The 19010-nt window shown below is 52.4% G+C and overlaps 1 protein-coding gene across 5 annotated transcripts in view; it reads left to right on the forward strand.

Annotated features, from left to right (window-relative positions):
- NRP2 (neuropilin 2) overlaps positions 1–19010 on the forward strand; it is a 120105-nt gene that overhangs the window by 84002 nt on the left and 17093 nt on the right. For 2 of the 5 annotated variants that reach the window (XR_014795723.1, XM_084892184.1), the window contains exons 13-15: positions 986–1248; positions 2703–2799; positions 3877–3912. Coding sequence is in view for 4 of the 5 variants with exons in the window: in XM_084892184.1 (XP_084748310.1) it covers positions 986–1248; positions 2703–2799; positions 3877–3912 (396 nt within the window). In the remaining variant the exon portion in view is untranslated. Of the gene's footprint in view, positions 1–985; positions 1249–2702; positions 2800–3876; positions 3913–13747; positions 17244–19010 lie in introns of those variants that run through there. The other 3 variants (XM_084892186.1, XM_084892187.1, XM_084892185.1) reach the window with 3 other exon arrangements.

Here is a 19010-nt window from a genome sequence, read left to right on the forward strand (position 1 = left end):
TCTGACCATTTGGATGGGAGAAACCGTAATTTTCCAATATGCGTGCGTCTTCCACCAAACACACAGCCTTGATGACAGTCCTGTGTTCCCTGGAGCTGTGTTAGCCCAGGCCAGTGGTCGGCAAACTCATTAGTCAGCAGAGCCAAATATGAACAGTAGAACGACTGAAATTTCTTTTGAGAGCCACATTTTTTAAACTTCTTCCAATGCCACTTCTTCCAAACAGACTCGGCCAGGCTGTGGTATTTTGTGGAAGAGCCACACTCAAAGGGGCCAAAGAGCCGCATGTGGCTTGTGAGCCACAGTTTGCCGACCACGGGCCTACTGTGTGAGAAAGGCCAAGTTCAGGCCTCCCCAGCCAGGGCAGGGAAGGGTGTGGAGCCGGAAAATCACCTCTACTCAGCCATCATCCCCCCCGTTCTCTCGAAACTGACACGAGGCTTCTGATGGACGGGCGCCCAGGCACTGGCGAGTAACGCTGGCGGAGACAGAGGTTTTAAATGTTCCTCATTTGGACAGTGCCCAGCCAGGACGACAAAGGCTCAGAGCATAAACCACTGGCCAGCGCCAGCCTCTAGTCCAGCAGCCACCTCACCCCCTTACAGTGCGGCTCAGTAGGCTGCGTTGGCCCCTTGGGTAAGCCAGTGATGAAGAAGGTGCAGGTCTTGCCTCTTAGGATCCAAGGAGAGAAGACAAGTAGACATCGGGCCAGCCCTGCCAGGTGCCCGCCATAAAAGCGGCTCAAAGACTGTGATGCTGAGGACTAGGCAGGAGGGAGGGGCTAGACAGAGAGACTCCAAGGCCTCAGAGGACCCCGGATTGGAATCTGGAGGAGCCATAAGAAAGGGACGTGGGGCCTGGAGAGCCAGGACTTGAAATAAACAAGACACTCAAACTCGGGAACAGCTGGGGAGGAGCAACAGCTGCACACAGGTGTCTTTCCCAGGCGCTGACCAGGAACCCCTGTCTGCTTTGTTCCCCCCAGATGACAGGAACTTCCTGCGGCTGCAGAGCGACGGGCGCAGAGAGGGCCAGTACGGGCGGCTCATCAGCCCGCCGGTGCACCTGCCCCAGAGCCCCGTGTGCATGGAGTTCCAGTACCAGGCCACGGGCGGCCGCGGGGTGGCGCTGCAGGTGGTGCGCGAAGCCAGCCAGGAGAGCAAGCTCCTCTGGGTCATCCGCGAGGACCAGGGCGGCGAGTGGAAGCACGGGCGCATCATCCTGCCCAGCTACGACATGGAGTACCAGGTGGGGTGGTGGCGGGAGCCGCGGAAGGGGTCCGCGGGTGGGGTCCCTGGGATCTGTGCTTCCATATTTCAAAGGGCCGTCTGCGCCCATTCATCATTAGGGAACGTGGTGAAGCTGCTGTTTTCATTGTGTTTCTCACGTTGCCATGGCAACTGAATGACACTCTTATTTGTTATTCAGAGTGTGCCTATCTCTACACCCAGACTTGGTTCTTTGTCCCTCCTGTTGCCTTTTATATTGCTGAAATCTTCCCCGGCAAACGTTTCTTCTCCCCGTTTTTTTAGTTTAGATTGCTACCCGGTAGGGCTGACAAAGGGACACGGAAGCCAGGGAAATAAACACAAACAAACGCTCCACACCCTGGAAAGAGGCCTGTGGGGGGGGGGGGGGGGCACAGACACAAGGGGAACAACCTCCCAGGCCTGCCCCAGCCCGAGTGTGAGCACAGGAAGGGGAAGGGTTGCTGTGTGTGCTTCGCGGCCAGCACACCAGAGAGACCCAGCTCTGAGCGAGTGGCTTCTCTCCCCGAGGCCCCCGGAGTTGAATTCCATTATCTCGGCCCCACAGAGCGAGAGACTGAGGCACAGATGGGTGTGCGCAGCTGTGGCAGGAAGTTGGGTAGAGGAGACACACTGTGGTAGAGGTGACTAAGAACCAGCCAGAGCATTAACCTGCTCCTCCCCAGATGAGAAGCAGCAACAGATGGCCTGTGAGGCAGCCAACTGCTCGCTTAGCTTGCCAGAGGACATGTGCTAGTGTGCGGAGAGAACCTGGGGAGGGCGGGGATGGGGGGAGGGGGCGGAGAAGGCCAGGAGGCAGAGGGGCTTCTGTGCGCAGCCTGCAGTCACTCTCGGGTGATAAGGGGTCTCTGTAAGGGGTCCCGAGTTCCTCCCCACCCCCAGCCGCATTCCTGCTGATAAACCTCCATGCAGTGCATTGTCAGTAGCTGTTTGCATTTTTGTCTCACCCTTGGTGAGATGGTGAGATTCACCAAGGGTCTTGTCTGGTAGGTTTTGTAACTATCCTTGTACCTGGCACATAGTAGGTGCTCCTAGTTGTAATAATTTCCTCTTAGTTGTAATAATAGAGCTGTAAGAGAGTGTTATCCCCCAAGGCAATCCAAACCCGTATGCTAGATATTTCTCACCTTCCCCTCACCTGCTCACGTCTCCCCAGTTCCCAACTACCTCTGGGTTGGGCATGTGAAAGATTCATGAGTAAGGAACCTAAAAAATGCTAGGGAACATGTAACCCTTCTTTAAACAGACTCTGCACGTGTTTCTTTTCATCAGTACATTCGAGTCACCGGACAACGGTGACCATCACCTTGTAATACATATTGGAACCCCTTCAAATGTGCATTTTATTTGAACCGATACCAGAAAGCCGGGCATCCTGGCACTGTCTGGCCCAGGCAGCTCAGCTGACCGTGCCTCTGTCCCTCTGGCTTCCAGATCGTGTTCGAGGGCGTCATAGGGAAAGGACGCTCCGGAGAGATTGCCATCGATGACATCCGGATAAGCACCGACGTCCCGCTGGAGAACTGCATGGGTACGCGGCGACCTGTCTCTCTGTGGGGCTTCCAGACGGGGCGCCAGGAGCTGGGGCATAGGAGAGGAGGCGGCGCCCTCTCAGACACAGGGTGGTCCCTCAGGGGGCGAGGCAGCGGCAGCCTGTGCCATAGGGAGGGGAGGTGTGCGTGCGGCTGTGCCTGAGGGAGGGGTGTACGATGAGGGGACATTTTGGAGCCCCGTTTCCCGTTCAGAAACAGACATGCGCCTTGTATAGGGAGATTGGGGGGTGCCAGGTCCCCATCATCAGACTCCCGCTTCCAGCAAAGAACAGGCTGGAGGACGAGAACAACTGCCAGTCAGAATTACATGCTGGAGAGGTTTGATGGGCTTAATGGGAGCCTTCGGTGGTGAGCAAAAATAGTACCTGTGCTCCAGCAGAGTGATAGCATAATTACCCGGCAGTTCTTTTGCATGAATGAATTGCAGGGCAAAGCGATGGCTTGTGAAGTAGCGTTTTAGACTTTGCTTTGAAGCGAATGCCTCTAATGGCCAAGATCCCAGAGTTATTGTAAGACGAAGCCTGGCACACCCAGTGGCCAGTGTGGGAAGGGACCCAGACAGTCCCCTTAAGCAGAAGTACGGAGCAGCCAGCCCACCTCCAATATGCACCCCGGGGCACCCTGGTCATCGTCCTCCAGCCGCAGCCATTCCTGCAAGCAAGAGGGAACCCCGAGAAGGGAGGGAACCCGCTTTCTGTCGGCAGGGTGACTGTGGTAACTCACCAAGTGCTTTTCTTGGCACACGGTCCCGGGTGTGTGCCCGCGATGATGTCAGGAGCACCTGGTACCCCCATCCCCCCACCCCCGTCCCTTCAGGCGGCTCTCAGGCCCGGGCATCTCAGAGTCATCCAGACTCTGAGAAAGTAATCAGCGGTAAGTGGCTGATTACAGTGCTTCTGGGGCCCGTTACTCCATAAAGGACTTTTTGTTCCAAAGCGACTTTGCGAACCTCTCCCCACGCACCCGGCCCCCAGGATTATGGTGCGGGAGATAGAGTCTGGGGCCTTCCCCTCATCTAACTCAAAATGTTTTCTGTTTGTTTGTTTTTTTTCCAGAACCCATCTCAGCTTTTGCAGGTGAGGATTTTAAAGGTAAAAAAAAAAGTTATTTTTCTTTTTGCATGCCTTTTCCTTCCCCTCATGTGCTGTGAATTGGATGGAGAGAATAAACCTCCGCGTGTAACAAGTCTCTTAAGAGACCATAGATGCCACACCTTCCCGCCGCTAGATGGCGCCAGCCACGCCTGGAGAAGCGGGGAAGCGGGGATTGAGATCCTCACTGTCTCCTGTTTAATTAAAGTTTAGGAGCCTATAATAGAGACAAATAGGTTACAGATAAACCTTTCAGCCTCGCATTGTCCGGTGGGGAGCAGTGAGGCAGAACAGGCGTGAGTGGTGAGAAAAGAGAAGCTCTGAACAGACTGAGCAACAATCACAAAAAAAAATCGGGAGTGAATTAGCAGTGAAATGATGTGGCAATGATTTATGTTAGCCCAGAGACAGGTTCTTCCCAGTCCCAGCTCCAGGGTGCCCAGGCAGCGTTCTCAATTAACCTCCGGTGAGTGACAGAGGCAGGCAGTGCGGTGCGGGAGGACAGTTCGAGGAGGGGCACGAGGAGGGACTATCCAGCCTAAAGAGGAGAAGCTGCAGAACTGAGGAGCTGGCGTCTAATGAGGGGAATCGGAAGGCACATTTGATGGCGGGAATGTGAGCACTTAAATTAGTTTGGAACACAGAGACGGACATTTTCTCCCTGATAAAGTACATAAGAGGGGATCAAAGAGAGAAGACTTTTGGAGGGGATTGACCAGGAGACAGCAGCATTCTCATCCTTTACGCCTGGGCTTTTATAACGCGGCGGGCCCCACATGTTGGGCTCTTTGCAATCCAGTTCGCTGGCGCTGCTCAAGTCCCCGTCCCCCCCCCCCCCCCCCCCCGCCTCCAGGTCCCAGTGCTAAGCATTTAGAAGCCGCTCGAAGCACTCCAGTTCCGGGCCTGGTGTAGACGCACCCTCAGAGGCCCTCGCCCACATCTCAGGATGAGTTTCCCAGAACCTGCTCTCTGCAGGCAGCGTGAGGGTTGCCGGGCCCTGTTTGTACTGGCTGGCCCTCGCCCCGTAGGTGACAGCACTTCTGAGATAAGGGAAGTCAGTTTTCTATCTGAGTCTAGACTCATTATCTTCACTCCCATTAATCTGTCCAGCTCGTGGCTGCAAAGAGATGAATTCCCGGGTTGTCACCTAGATGCGCTCTCTGGCTGGAAATCAGCTCGCCTAATTTGCCACTCATTCCCCCCCCCCCCCCCCCCCCCCGAGCCTTAAGACGGAGTGGGGGCGGGGTGAACAGGGAATGACAGACCCACACATGCCGTCTTCTCTTTCTTTCTCACCTCCGTTGCCCCTGAGCCCCTTCCCCACCCCACCCCCACCCCCATTGCACATTGTGAAGTATTGAGGGTACTCTCGTGCTTGTGTTGGTGCTTTTTGGATGTGAGATGCGAATCTAAGTGCGGGAAGGAATTCTCTCCCGGTGGGCTTGGGTGCGGTTGAGTTCACGGTCTCACCTTCAGGACCCAAGGTAAAGTTGGTGCTGGGCGTGGAACCTGCTTCTGTAGCTTCCTTGGACTCTCGTTGGCTGTTGAGACTGGAAGCTCCCAGGGAGGCTGGGGAAAGGCATCCAGCCACTGCCGGGACAGTGCTCTGTGCGCAGGCCTGGATCCGGGTCCGGGACTGACAGGCCCCAGCGGAGAGCTTGGCTTCCGTAGGAGAATAAACAAGCCAGGCACATGTGGGCTCCTTGAGGCTGTGCTTACCAGGGAGCTTCACAGTCCGGTCATGTTCCCATGTAAAAAAAATGTATACTAATGAAAGGGTAATATGCGCACGAGACCAGGTTGACTGGCCATCTTCTGGACAAAGTCATGGTGATGGTGGTTGAGGTGATGGGGGTTGAGGGGTGATCAGGCCAGCAGGGGAGGGCAGTTGGGGGTATTAGGCAGGCAGACAGAAAGGTGTGTGGTTAGCAGCCAAAGGCCCTGGATTGCGAGAGGGATGTCAGGTCTAAACCAGCAGTTGGATATCCCTGAGGGGTCCCAGATTGGAGAGGGTGCAGGCCGGGCTAAGGGACACCCTTACCCCTCCCCCCCGCCCCCATGCACGAATTTCATGCACCAGACCACTAGTAGATAAATAAAATCTCATCTGAGCCACGGTGCTCAATTAGCAAAAATAAGCACAGATCTCAGTGACTGGAAGGCAGGAATTCCCAGCGCTCCCGACGGGCTGGTTTAGGGGTTGAACAAAGGCAGACGCGGGTGGCATGGGCTGGCCCATGGCTGCTGTCTTGGGACATAAAGAGCATCTTTGGAGGGAAGACACCACACCTCTGGGAGCAGAGACTCTGTTCCTCTGGCCGAGAGCAGGACCAGAATTGAGAATGGGTCGTGACAATCCCATTGACAAGGCGGACACGGAGCTCTGAACTGGTAGCCAGTGAGCCCAGGGCCAGAGCCTTCTTTGGGGCGGGGGCCCAGGGCGCCTCGGTATGCAGCTCGGATTCGGGCAACGCTTTCGCTTTGGGAGAGGAAAGAGGGTGTTTGCCCCATCGTCATCCGGCCCCTCTCCTGGCCCAGGCAGAGGCAGACCCGGTGGGGGCACAGGTCCTGGGGATGAATCAGCCTTCGCCCTGAGAGAGAGAGAACCGGGCCGGGGCAGGCAGGCCGTGGAAAGTGGATGGAAAGCACGGCTAAGAGCAGGCATTCACATTGTTGGCAGGTTTTCTTGAATGTAGGTTGTTTTTCTCTCCCGTTCTAAATTAACCAGGAGGCAGCCACATTCTCATTCTTCATGGGAGAGGCCAATGTACTGGGTAGATCTTGAAGGAAATGCAATCAAAGTGGCCTCTGGACCCGGGCTTATTAGCTATTCTTGATCTTTCCTAGTTTGAAGCCTGTTTTCATTTTCCGCCTCCGACTCGCTTCTTGCCATGAAACATTGTTCTTTTTCTATAAATCGCCTTGTGCTTTCCACTCAGTGTGTACGCTGTCACCGTGCGGCAGGGTGTGAGTCAGTAATGAGGAGGGACACGCCACGGGAAGAAAGAGAAACGTGTGGAGGAGGGACAAGGAGAGAGAGGGAACCAGCCAGGCTGTCACGTGATTTTTAGAAAGACTTCTTTGCTCTTGATATGAGTCACGTTTTAAACAATGTAGCTGGGGGTGTGTGTGTGTGTTATTGTTGTGTTTTTTTTCTTTTCTTTCTCTCTTTCCTTTTTTAACCACTGGCTATACACACCCTGCCGTCGTATCTTTTTCTAGAATTTGAGCTTTAACAAATGAAAAACTGGGTGTAAAGAAGGGCGGGGGGGGGGGGGGGGGGGGAGTGGTGTAATTAAGGTGATGGATTGTTTCCTCTTCACCAACCCTTTCTTTTTTCAACAAAAGGAAAAAGAATGATAAAGAAGCCAGTAAATATATATATAAAGCCCACAATCAGCGTTCTGTGGTGGTTGCTCAGGTGACCGTTGTTAGCAGCTCACCGTGGAGGCGGGAGTCCTGGCTCACGCTGGAGGCTGTGGGCTTGGAAGGACACGGGACCCCGGGGCCTGGGTCTGGGACCCTCCCCGAGAGAGACCCGGGGACCTCCCGGGCTGGGCGCCCTTGTGAGCAGTGGCTGTCAGGGAAGGGTGTCCACCACTGACGGTGCTACAAGGCGCATCCGTATCTCCTGTGAAAGACCTGAATGCTCCCTATGGCACCCACATTGCATGTCTCAGACCAGGTCTGAGGGTCCTAGGGCCCAATCTCTTGGGTTCCACCTTCTGCAGTCCTCACAAGTTTTCTCCGGGTAAAACCAGCAGAAAGTGAACACCTGGGGCATTTCTCATGGGCAGGGAGGGGAGAGAGCCATTGGGAGTAGAGACAGAGCCGGCGGGGGGGGGGGGGGGGGTGACTAAGCCTCATGTTTTAAGGCCCATCTCTCCCTTCCCGTCCCCACTCTCCTCCCCTGTTGGCTGCGTCCCAGAGACCTTGCCCATGGCCCCCATCCCGGGGCACAGGACTCAGGGCTGGCCTCCACTTCCCACTCTCCCAGGCTTCTTCTCCCGCTGCTCTCTCTGCCGGGCGCACCTCTGAGACCCGGGGAGGGTGAATGGTGTTCATGCACGTAATCCTCCGGTGAAAGGCGGAGAAGTGCTCCTCAGCCCGGCCAGGGCCCGGACAGGCAGCTGTGCTGTGTGGCTCCCCGCCCTCCGGCTCCGCTGCCAGATGCAGCCTAGGGGCCTGGAGCTCAGATGTGTGTACTGGGACTGCCTGCTCTGCACCTGCCAGAGGGGACACAGGGGCGTTCTCTGTGGGTCGCTGGTGCATGTTGCCTCTTCTGCCCGAGGCTGGTGCACCCCCTCCTGCAGGTTCACCTGCCAGCTAAGCAGGGGCCAGCGGCTGCCTCTCCTGGGGGGGGGGGGGGGGGGGCATTTTTCCTTGGACTTTTCCTCTCTCCATGTACAGAAAGGACAGTCACATGAGTGCCCGAAGGGACAAGATGTGCCCGAGACTTCAACCAGCCAACCACAGATCTGAATGCAGAGGCACTGTACTTAGTTATTTTTTGATGCAATTAATACAGCTTTTATCCAAGCAGCTCTAGTACAGGGTGCGGTTCAGGTGGTTTTGTTAAAAGAGGGAAGAAAACAAAAATATCTTTAGCGCTTTGCATCTTTATGCAAATTTTACAGGCTTTTTAATTTATTTATTTATTTATTTATTTATTTATTTATTTATTTATTTTTGTCTACATTCACCCACTGAGCATGGGTTTTAAGTTTTTAAGCAAAATTAGAACAGCAACCTAGAAGGCTCTTTTTACATAAGTCCATATCCTATGTAAAGAAAAAAAAACAAGAACATTTTGGATAGATGGGGGTCCGCGTAGTGTCTGCCAGCTCGGCACAAACCCTCCGCTGACCCTCCGTGCCCTGCTCAAGAGGCAAATCCCAAGAGCCATCTCTCAGGGGTATTTCATGCTTCTCCTTTCTCTTTCCAAACACACCACATTCTTCCACTATCTTCTGTAAACGTCTCTGGAGGAGCCAACTTTTTTTTTTTTTTTTTTTTTTGGCTTGTTTAATCTCCCAAATTAAATAAGCCTTTTATCTGCCATACGCCTTCACCGACACTTCACTAGCGTTTTCAGCCTATCCAAAAGGACTGCCCAGACAGGCCAGGCCCCCGCAGTGCGTGCATCGAGCCTTTTTTCCCGTTCTGAGACGATTCACCGCTGTTGTCTTTCAAAACATTGCTTTAGGAAGCCTGGGCCCCCGGGTCCGGGAGGACGGCCGTAAACTTCGCTGTGACTCAGTGAGGACCCGCCTGGCGGGGACGGTCCTCAGACAGGTCCCGACAGAGGCAGGCGGTGGGAGGGAGGGGCCGTGTCCTGTCCATGACAGGGTGCGGGCAGAACAGTGACTGGGGCGCTAGGAGACTCGGTGCTCAGCCCCGGCCTGTAGCACAGAGAGCAGTGTGGGCACGGACGAGGGGACCCTGTCCGAAGTGTGCAGTGTCAGCATCGGGGTGGGCCGGGTCCTGCCTCTGGCCGGTGGCATCTCTAGGATTTCACTGTGCCACTCTGCCCTCCTCCTCCGTTCTCCTCCAGGGGAAAGCAGGAGCACATCACTTACACTCCCAGATGCTCAGGCCTCCTGTCTGAGAGTCAGGAGAAGTCACCGGGATCATTCTCACGAAGCCCACAGCCCAGGCCAGTGGTCGGCAAACTCATTAGTCAGCAGAACCACATATCAACAGTGCAACAACTGAAATTCCTTTGGAGAGCCACATTTTTTAAAGTTAAACTTCTTCTAACGCCACTTCTTCAAAATAAATTCGCCCAGGCCGTGGTATTTTGTGGAAGAGCCACACTCAAGGGGCCAAAGAGCCACATGGGGCTCGTGAGCCACAGTTTGCCGACTACTCTGTGTTGCTGCTGTCCTGGTCAAGTTTCCCAGTTAAATACCTCTCTGCCCGGCAGGGGCACCACGCACTGTAACCGTTCTCCCTAATCTCCCTCCCACTCGTGGCTTCTTTGCATTTATTGTTTCTCCAAATCCAAACGCTGTGCGTTCATGTCACCCCCTCTCCCGGCGGCTCAGAGCCTCTACCGATGAGGGCCTGTTCAGCCTGTCAAATACATTTGCAATTACTGCCTCTTTAAACATGTTTCTCATTATCTCACAGAAGGAGACAACTCTGTGGAGAATGGGGGGGGGGGGGGGGGCGCGGTTAATAAAAAATAGTTCAGGTGTTGATTTTCCAATTGGGGAAACAGACGCACGTGAGTAAGCAGTAGAAGTGGGAGCAGCCAGAGGGGGCGATAGGTCAGCACCTGACCAGCTCTAGGCGGGGCTGGAGCCGCACCTGCGCTCTTTCCTCCCACCCTGGGGACCAGGCCCAGGCGTCTTTGTTGTAAAGCGGCGGCCCAGCCACGCACCAGCCTTGGCACCTGGTGCCGGGAGGGTCTGCCTGGCTCTACCAGGTGGGGCACCTTTACTGCAGTGTGAACGCGCAGACTCCACGGCACTTCCCAGGAATAACGGTCCGATGAAGTGCCGGCGGGTCATTATCACGTCCCGGGGCATCTGCATTTAGTCCAGAGCACATCCCCCATCCGTGCATCCCTCTGCTGCTCTGATGTCTGTGGGGTTGCTGCTGTGGTCGGGGAAGGCAAGGCACATTAACCCTATTGATCTTTTCTGGCAAACGGCAGCCTCGTCAGCATAGCGCCCACAGAGCCAAACTCAAACCAGCCATCCTCCCGCCTGGGGGAGTGGAGTCCCTTTAGCTGGAGGACATTCTGAGCAACCCTGGCCCCCAACTGCAGGTCGCCCCAAGATGGCCTGTGGGAGATGAGGGGAGGGTTAGGAGGTGTCTCTTCTCTTTCCTAACTCGCTTCACATTAAAAGCACAAAGCCATGGAGCATGGTTCCTCATCTCTCCAAACCAGTGTCGAAGGAAAATGTTTCAATAACCAATTCAGTGTCCCCGACATGGCTTTGGTCACCCAAACTTCCTACAGGTCGATCAACATTTGGGGGAGGAGGATCTTACTTGCAAAGGGAATAGGGCCTTAGACCCAAAGTGGAGATTGTCTTCCTAAGCAGAGAGAGCGCTGAGGCCAGGGGTTCATCTCTGATTCTGTGTACACCACGTGTTGTGATTCTACCTTCCTCCAGGGGGCGCCCTAGATCCGCCCCTGTGTGCCTGGCTTTGTCTCTATCGTAAGAAACGCGTCAAGGGGTAGCACTAAGGCTGCCACATCCCTCCTCGGCCCCAGCACTCTGAGCCCTGGATTGTACATTTAAGGTGGAAAGCCAGGATCTTGGCGGGTGGAAAGCAAAAACCCTTGAACTGAGATTAGGTGGTGATGGAGGGAATGTGGGCAGTGGTGACCGTTTTCCGCTAGACAGAAATTTGTGCTCCTGCCTTTGTGGTCTGGTCAGGTGCTCCCCGTGGGGAGTTAATCCCTGCAGATGTGTGGCCTGCCTGTCCTCTCGCAGGTGAGCTGGCATCTCATTAGGTACCAGCCCTCACTGAGCAGCAAAATCGAAATCAGAGGCAAACCCAGGACGCCCTTTGGGGGCCGAGGAACTTGGGGCCGCCCCTGCGCACTTTGTTGTTCCTCAGCCCGCAGGAAAACCGGGATGGTTGCCAGGCAGCGGGGACGCTGGTGTCCTGAATAACGAGTTGACACCAGTCCGATGTTACTCGAGAGCTGGCCACTTCAAGGCGCTCTTTTCAGCCCTTGCTTTCCTTTTCTGTTTCTATGCATCATTTTTAAGATGGTCAAGGGGGGAGGGGGGAGGCACCTTCTCAGCTACAGTGAAGAAATTATTAAAAGATAAAATGGCATCCGAAACTGGTTTGGCTCAATGGATAGAGCATCGGTCTGTGGACTGAAAGGTCCCAGGTTCGATTCCATTCCGGGGCATGTACCTTGGTTGCGGGCACATCCCCAGTAGAGGGTATGCAGGAGGCAGCTGGTTGTTTCTAGCTCTCTATCCCTCTCCCTTCCTCTCTGTAAAAAATCAATAAAATATATATTTTTTAAAAAGAAGATAAAATGGCGAGAAACACAGACCAGACGATGATGATGATGAAGAAGGCCGTGTAGGCAGGGGCATGGAGAGGGCATCCTGGGATTCTGGGGCCCTTTCCACCCCCGGGGCTGTGTGTGTGGACACGGCTGCCAGGGCGTGTGCTGTGTGATGCATCCTTGTCAGAGCTCCTCCGATCCTGTGGCACTTGTGACAGCCTGAGGGACAGCGAGGAGCCCTGCCCCATGGTAGAAGGGACCCGAGGACTAGAGGGAGCCACATGAAGATCTGAGGAGGTGGACAGGCTCTGAAATATTGTCCAAGAAACAGGTTCTCCTTTTCCTGCCACTTCTGAGCAGAGAGCAGACGGTCTGACCCGCCCCTCGGCGATCCCCAATCAAAGAGGGGAGTTCTGGTGTTTGGGCTGCAGGCGTGGGCGAGCACAGACTCGGCAATAGAAGCCCTTTGCCTCTGTTCAGTCTTTTAACCACGAGCATTTTCTGGGTCCTTCTCTGTGCGTCCCCGGGTAGAAACCAAGATGAGAAACTCATTCTTCGCCTGGTTGAGGAGCTCTGGGTCTCACGGGGGAGGCCTGAAACTACAAGTGAGCTCTGTCTGTGTCGAGCAGAGAAACACCCACAGAGTAGGATCAGCGAGGCATGGAGAAGGCCCCAGCATGGCCGCGGCCCCCCACTGGGTAGCCCATAGATAGAGAAGATTCCTCCTTCTACCCACTGGCATCTGATGCAAGCAGCTAGGGAAGCACTTTCATAGGTTAGGCATATATCATTTTTCAGAAGTAAAGATCATGTCTGGTTTTGGCAGGCTCTGAAGCTCCTAGTCCCATCCCGGGCCAGATCCTCATCTGATGTAAATCTCCGGGAGAAACACGTTGTAGTACTGTTTTGCATCAAGTGGGACTGCAGCCAGTCATTCCCCAGAGTTACCCTGGGCTTAAATCTACTACATCATCTCCATGGCAACCAGAGGCCAGCCAGCAAATGCGGTTGCCTTCTAAATCCTCTGCTAGCTTCTCTTCCCTCCCCTGTCTTCTCTGTGATGAAGAATGATCTCCCTCCCTTAGCTCTCACTCACTCTCGCTCTCACACACCCACCATCGTTTTGTGGCCACATTTTTTTTGTTGTTGTTGCAACATCCTTCCAATCAGATTTTAAAATCCTCTATGCAATTAAAAAAAAATGAATCGTTAGTCATTGCTTGACAGTGGTAATTGGCCTGTTTAGACAAGACCAGGCTGATTTCAGTGGGCATGGGAGCCTTGGCAATCCAAAGTGGAATTTACCTTCAAGTCGAGCCAGCCTAATTAATACGTTGTTTGAAAATGCTAGCCAGCCAGACCAAATACTGTATTTCCACCCATTCAGGGAACCAGCCTTACGGAATCCCAGAAGTCATATCAACATCATTTATGTGTGCGTGCATGCATGTGTGTGTGTGTGTGTGTGTGTGTGTGTAAATTATACCGCTTCTATGTATTATAGCGTAATTGTGATGGAACAGAAGGAAGAGAAGAGCTTTCTAACCATACAGATCTTGGTTGAATCCCGAACTTACTACCTACTTGCTGCATAACCACTGTTGGTTTAACCTCTCTGAGCCTCTATCTCCTCATCTGTACAATGGGTCTGACAGGACGTACCTCGAAGGTTGTGAATAGAAGTACTTGTTACGAACTAGATACTTGGTGTCATCTTATTCCCCTGTCCCCTTCCCTATCCACTCCAAAGCATGTGTGTGTTTCCTTTTTTTTTTTTTTTTTTAATTAATTTTTTTATTAGTCTGCATGCTCTCAGCCTAGCAACACTCTTCTGTGTCTCTCCACCAGGGGGCACCCTCCTACCAGGGAGCGAGCCCACAGTGGACACGGTGCCCGTGCAGCCCATCCCAGCCTACTGGTATTACGTTATGGCCGCCGGGGGTGCCGTGCTGGTGCTGGTCTCCGTCGCGCTGGCCCTGGTGCTCCACTACCACCGGTTCCGCTATGCGGCCAAGAAGACCGATCACTCCATCACCTACAAAACCTCCCACTACACCAACGGGGCCCCTCTGGCGGTGGAGCCCACCCTAACCATTAAGCTAGAGCAAGACCGCCCCTCGCACTGCTGAGGCCGAAGCAAGGACAGCACCCAAAACAAACAAGAAAGACTGCAGACACGTTGCCTCGATTTTTGCACTTTTTCCTCCTCGCCTAGTCTCTGTGTGAACCCTCAGACATCTCTCTCTTGGGGCCCAAACCCTGTGCACTCTTATCCATCCCGACCATTATTCTTCAGTTCTTTTTTTTTTTGTTTTCCTTTTTTTTCTTTTTGTCCTTTTGTTGATTCCAATCCAACCCACCGACCAACCCAACCCAACTCTAATGTTGCATCTTGGACTGGAGAAGAGATACATCCCTAAGCACTTCACAGCTCAAGGCTCAGCTGGTTTCTTCCAGAGACTGGTCCCCTGACGTCCCCTTGCCTTACCCCCTCCCCCTCCCGGCGGACCGGAGGGGGCCCTGGATCTGTGTTTGTACATAGCATACATTCTGCGCGTGTGAGTAGCTCTGCGTGTGCGTGGGTGTGAGAGAGACCGGTTCATTGTCGGGGTGGGGTGGGGAGTGTGTGGGTGTGTGGAGAGAGGGCCCCCTTTAACTATTGTGTTACTTCTCCAGTGGGGGGGTACATTTGACAAGAAAATAATATACTGTCCTAGTTTTGTTTACTTGGAGAAGAGGTTGAAGCTTTTTGTTGCCTTATCTAGCTCTGGCTGGCTTTCTGTTGGCTACCATTGTCATCTCCGGGCACCTAAGAAACCTTGAGGCCACATGGACCCAAATGTGGCCTCTCCCATCCCCAACCCAAAACCCCGTCCCCCCACCCTTGCCCCGAGAGGAAGGTTCCCTGTGCACTCAGACATGACCCCCTGTCGTGTCTCCTGGTGTCTTTGAAGTCACGAGACAACAGCCATTGGGTGCGAGTGGAACCACCTCGGCTTCCGGCCCTGAAGCAGATCTGTCTCATGTTGCCTTACAAAGAGAAGCTCATAATGAATGTTTCGCTGTTATCAGTTAAGTCCAATCTTGGAGTAAGTCATAGCGAATGACCGACCTGAGACCGATGTAGGGAAAGCAGTCGTAGCTTGTTGACAGCAGGAGAGAAGGCGGAAGAGGGAGGGACTGAAATGTTCTCTTTAAGTCTCCTCGCCAGAGAGGGATCCTTGTGCCCAACCTTAAGGGGAGTTGAGTAAGACGGTTACGAACCACATCCCTTGGTATTATATCGGCCACTGTAATAGCAGCGCTTGTAAAATATGGGGGAAAGGGATCACTTGCTTTCTTTCATGGTGTTGATGTGTGCCTGAACCTACAGCCACTAATATATAAGGCTGTCCACCTGACTTATTTGAATGTGGTGAGAGAATAAAGAGTAATCACTTTTTAAATGTACCAATGTGCTACCCCTTAACGCATCTGGCAAGTCCACCCTCCTCAGCCGGCCCAGCATTTCCAGATGTGGCCTCATGGGCAGGGGAAGGTGTGATGAAGATAAATCCGTTGCTGCTCATGTGTCCTCTAAGCAACAGGGAAAGGGATGTTGGAGATAAACGGCCTAAAGATAGTGTACAAAGGATAGATTCAATAATGAAGTCAGTTTCATTGATAGAAATCGAGCATTTTAAAGAGGTTCCCAGTGTACTGGGGCTCCGCCTTGGTGTTTATTTCTCACCTTTCTGCTAGGAATCCCCTGGGGGCGGTATAGCTTCCTCTCCGAAGAAGGTGGCCTGGGCTCAAAGCTTCAGGTACCTTCTGAGAACAAAATGCTAAGGATAGATCTTTTTATTTTTATTTTTGGCTGCTTGGCAGGGAGAGACTTTTTCGACATTCTTTCAGAGTATCCCCATCACTCCCTCTAGCGCACACTCACTTCAGCATCTGGTTTGTTTCATCCTTCTGAAAGAGTGGTGCTCTCCCACTCCTATTCTATTTCAAAGGGCGGCTCTGTCTCAGCCACAGCAGCCCTGCCAAGAAAAGGAAAGATGAAAGGCTCGAAGGTGAGCCACCTTGAGATTTCAAGAAGAATCCTAGCCCAGCCGAAGACTGCGGGGAGAAGCAGGGGGAGGGGGAGGGGCCGGAGCCAGGGCACCCTGTGATGACTTCCATGCTGGTCACTAAGGGCCTGTCTCGCAGGTGTCCACACCCGACTGCAGGTGAGGCCAGGCATTCCCTGGGAACGATCGGCACCCCTGTTGGAGCTCCCTGGAGCTGTGTCAGGAAATTACACCTGGAGAATCCAGCCAGTGTAGCAACGGTCTTGAGTTACCATATACCCTTGAGGATTTCCCTTCTTTAAACGAAGACAACAACCTTTGTGAACTTGCTGTATCTTTATCGGATGCCCCATGTGGTGGCATCATCATTACGTACATGCCATAGTTGAGGATATGAGGCTGCTCAAATCTTTGTGAATCCCATGATGCACTTCAGCTGGGGTTGTCATTCCATCCTCTCTCTCTCTCTCTCTCTCTCTCTCTCTCTCTCTCTCTCTCCTCTCTCAGCCCCAGCAACTTTCATAGTATTACCCAGGTACTATGCTAAAAGGGCAGCTCTTCTACGAAATCATGCCTTGCAGCTTTAAAAAGCAAAATTCTGCATTTCATAGAGGGAGGGAGGGTTGCTCTCGCCTAAGAAAAATAGATTGGGCAGGTGACTGCATGCGTGCATGTGTTTAGAGTTGCTTCAAAGAAGACAAGGAGGTAATAGCAACTAAGAAAATATAAACGAGTGAATGAATGGATTGAAGGTCTCGCTCGGGCTGCTAAAGTTTTTGCCTTAGTAGAGGTTTCATATCAACAGACCCAGGAAGGAAGCCCTGATCGCCGGGTGAAAATCCCTTCCTTGACATTGTGCTGCCATTGCTGTCCCCTAATTGCTGGCAAAGGCAGGAAAAAAAAAAAAATCATATCATTGCCATTAACCAAACAGGATGCTTAAAATAAAGTAAAACTGTCCTTTCCGTTGTCCTACCATTGAGGGATTAAAGCCAGATTAGGACAGGAAATTAATGTTTCTGAGGTTGATACCCCATCTCTAAAAGGACCCTGTCTTGAAAATGGAACTTGCAGGCAAGCAAACACCTAAATAATCGAAAGTTACCAAAGAACAACAAGAAAACAAAACAAGAAAACATAAACATTTTAACTTCCTGTTCTGATCCCCTCTCCCTATAGCTGTGACAACTCTTGCATTGCTCAGTTGCCTGTGTGTCGAAATCACTTGTGGACATTGGAAACTATTTGAAAATGTATTGTTGTGGAATGTAATAAAATGATAATATTTTTTATACAAACATCTGGGTTTTTTTTTTTTTTTTCCTTCCCTTTTGTCCATGAGAACAAAGTGGAAATGTAGGCTTTGAACAGATTGATGTTCTCAGAGCCTACAGGTTGTCTGTCTTCTGAGCTGCAGGGCATTGCTGTGGGCGGTGGGTGGGTTTGCTCCTTGAGGATGAATGCCAGCTTCCCTTCCCTTTAGTTTTATTACTGCTTGTTAGAAATTTATCCAATTTGTGCAGCTGAGCTAACTTTTATGATTGGTGTGGGATTTTGCAAAAGTTGCTAAGTGCTAAATTGTTCGATGTGATTTCCACAAAATTTCTCTTGATGGAAAACCCCTGGAGACTGGACTCTATTTTTCAAAGGGCCCCAGGAGTAATGGGACCAGGGAGGCCAAAAGGTGTACTCGACTCTATGAAAAGGCGGTGTCTTGGGCCTCGCCTACCTAATTATTATTTCCAGAGCAAGGGGGAGCTCCCATTTCTGAGCACTATTGCAGACAAAATGGAAACTTGTAGCATATTCGAGGCTCAGAGATATTCCTGACTTCATTTTGGAGCAAGTCATGAAGATAATGATAAATTACTGTGGTCCTGAACTCTTATGGAAGGGACATTCCTTTAAAACTTTTAGGAGAGGGATTGGGGGGACTTATTTCAAAAGCCATGTCGTTGACAGGCATTTTTCTTTGGTTCTCCTCTTTGGGTTGTCAGTGATTAGTTATATAAAACTAGAGGCCTGGTGCATGAAATTCATACCAGGGCTGCACCCTCTCAAAATCCACAGGATTGGGCCTGAACCAGCAGTTAGACATCTCTTGTAATCGGGACTGCTGGCCCCTAACAGCTTGCCTGCCTGCCTGCCTCCGACCTCTCATCTGCTTGACTGATGGCCCCTATCCACTCGCCTGCCTGATTGATCATCCCTAACTGCCTCTGCCTGCCTGCCTGATTGCCCCTAAACACTCTGCCTGCCTCCCTGATTGCCTCTAACCTCCTCTGCCTCCCTGATCCCCCTTAACCACTCTGCCTGCCTCCCTGATCACCCCTAACCACTCACTGGGGGCGCTGCCAGCAAGGATGACGGACCATGGTCTTCTGATCTCTGATTGTTCTGGTCGTTCTGCTGTTTTGTTCGCTGGGATATTTCACCAGGATATTTCAATCATGGTGGGATTCGGGGGAAAAAAAAATCTAGGAATTGCAACCTCCCCGTTGTTGAATGTTTCTAGAATGTGGTCAAAAAGAGGTTGTGGAAGGATTTTTCCACCACCCCCTATTGGTGGAGCATTTCTTCAACCCGGGAGCCTTCCTCAGGGGTCTGAGAACCATGATTCAGGGTCTTAAAGGGACATATCCAAGAGGCCCAATTTCCACCCAAATCCTTTTTCCCTCTTTAAACTTAGGTCCAGGAAAAGAGGCTCTTACAGCTTATAAAACCTCTTATAAAACCTCCCAGGGATGCCCAGAGGAAACGGGCTCCTGGTTTTCAGGTCTCAGAGGCAGCTCTGACAGTACAGATGGCTCCACAGATGTCCCCGTCTGTCCCGGGCAGGGAGCAGAGGAGACTGTCCATGGCGAGAGGCTCGTTTGCTCCTCTAATGACAGGCATGATTGCCCATTTTGTCTGAGTAACATTTGGCTTTCCTTTTTAAAGCCATTTGTCCCCATTAGTAAAGTATTTCTTTCAGGCAAAGACCCAGGCTCAGCCACCATTTTCCTGAGCTGGCCTGGGACCAAATTTGCCAGACTAAATTAAATGAGCCACCGTGCATG

This window comes from Pipistrellus hanaki (assembly GCF_964339955.1).
Source record: "Pipistrellus hanaki genome assembly, chromosome: 8".
Lineage (NCBI taxonomy): Eukaryota > Metazoa > Chordata > Mammalia > Chiroptera > Vespertilionidae > Pipistrellus > Pipistrellus hanaki.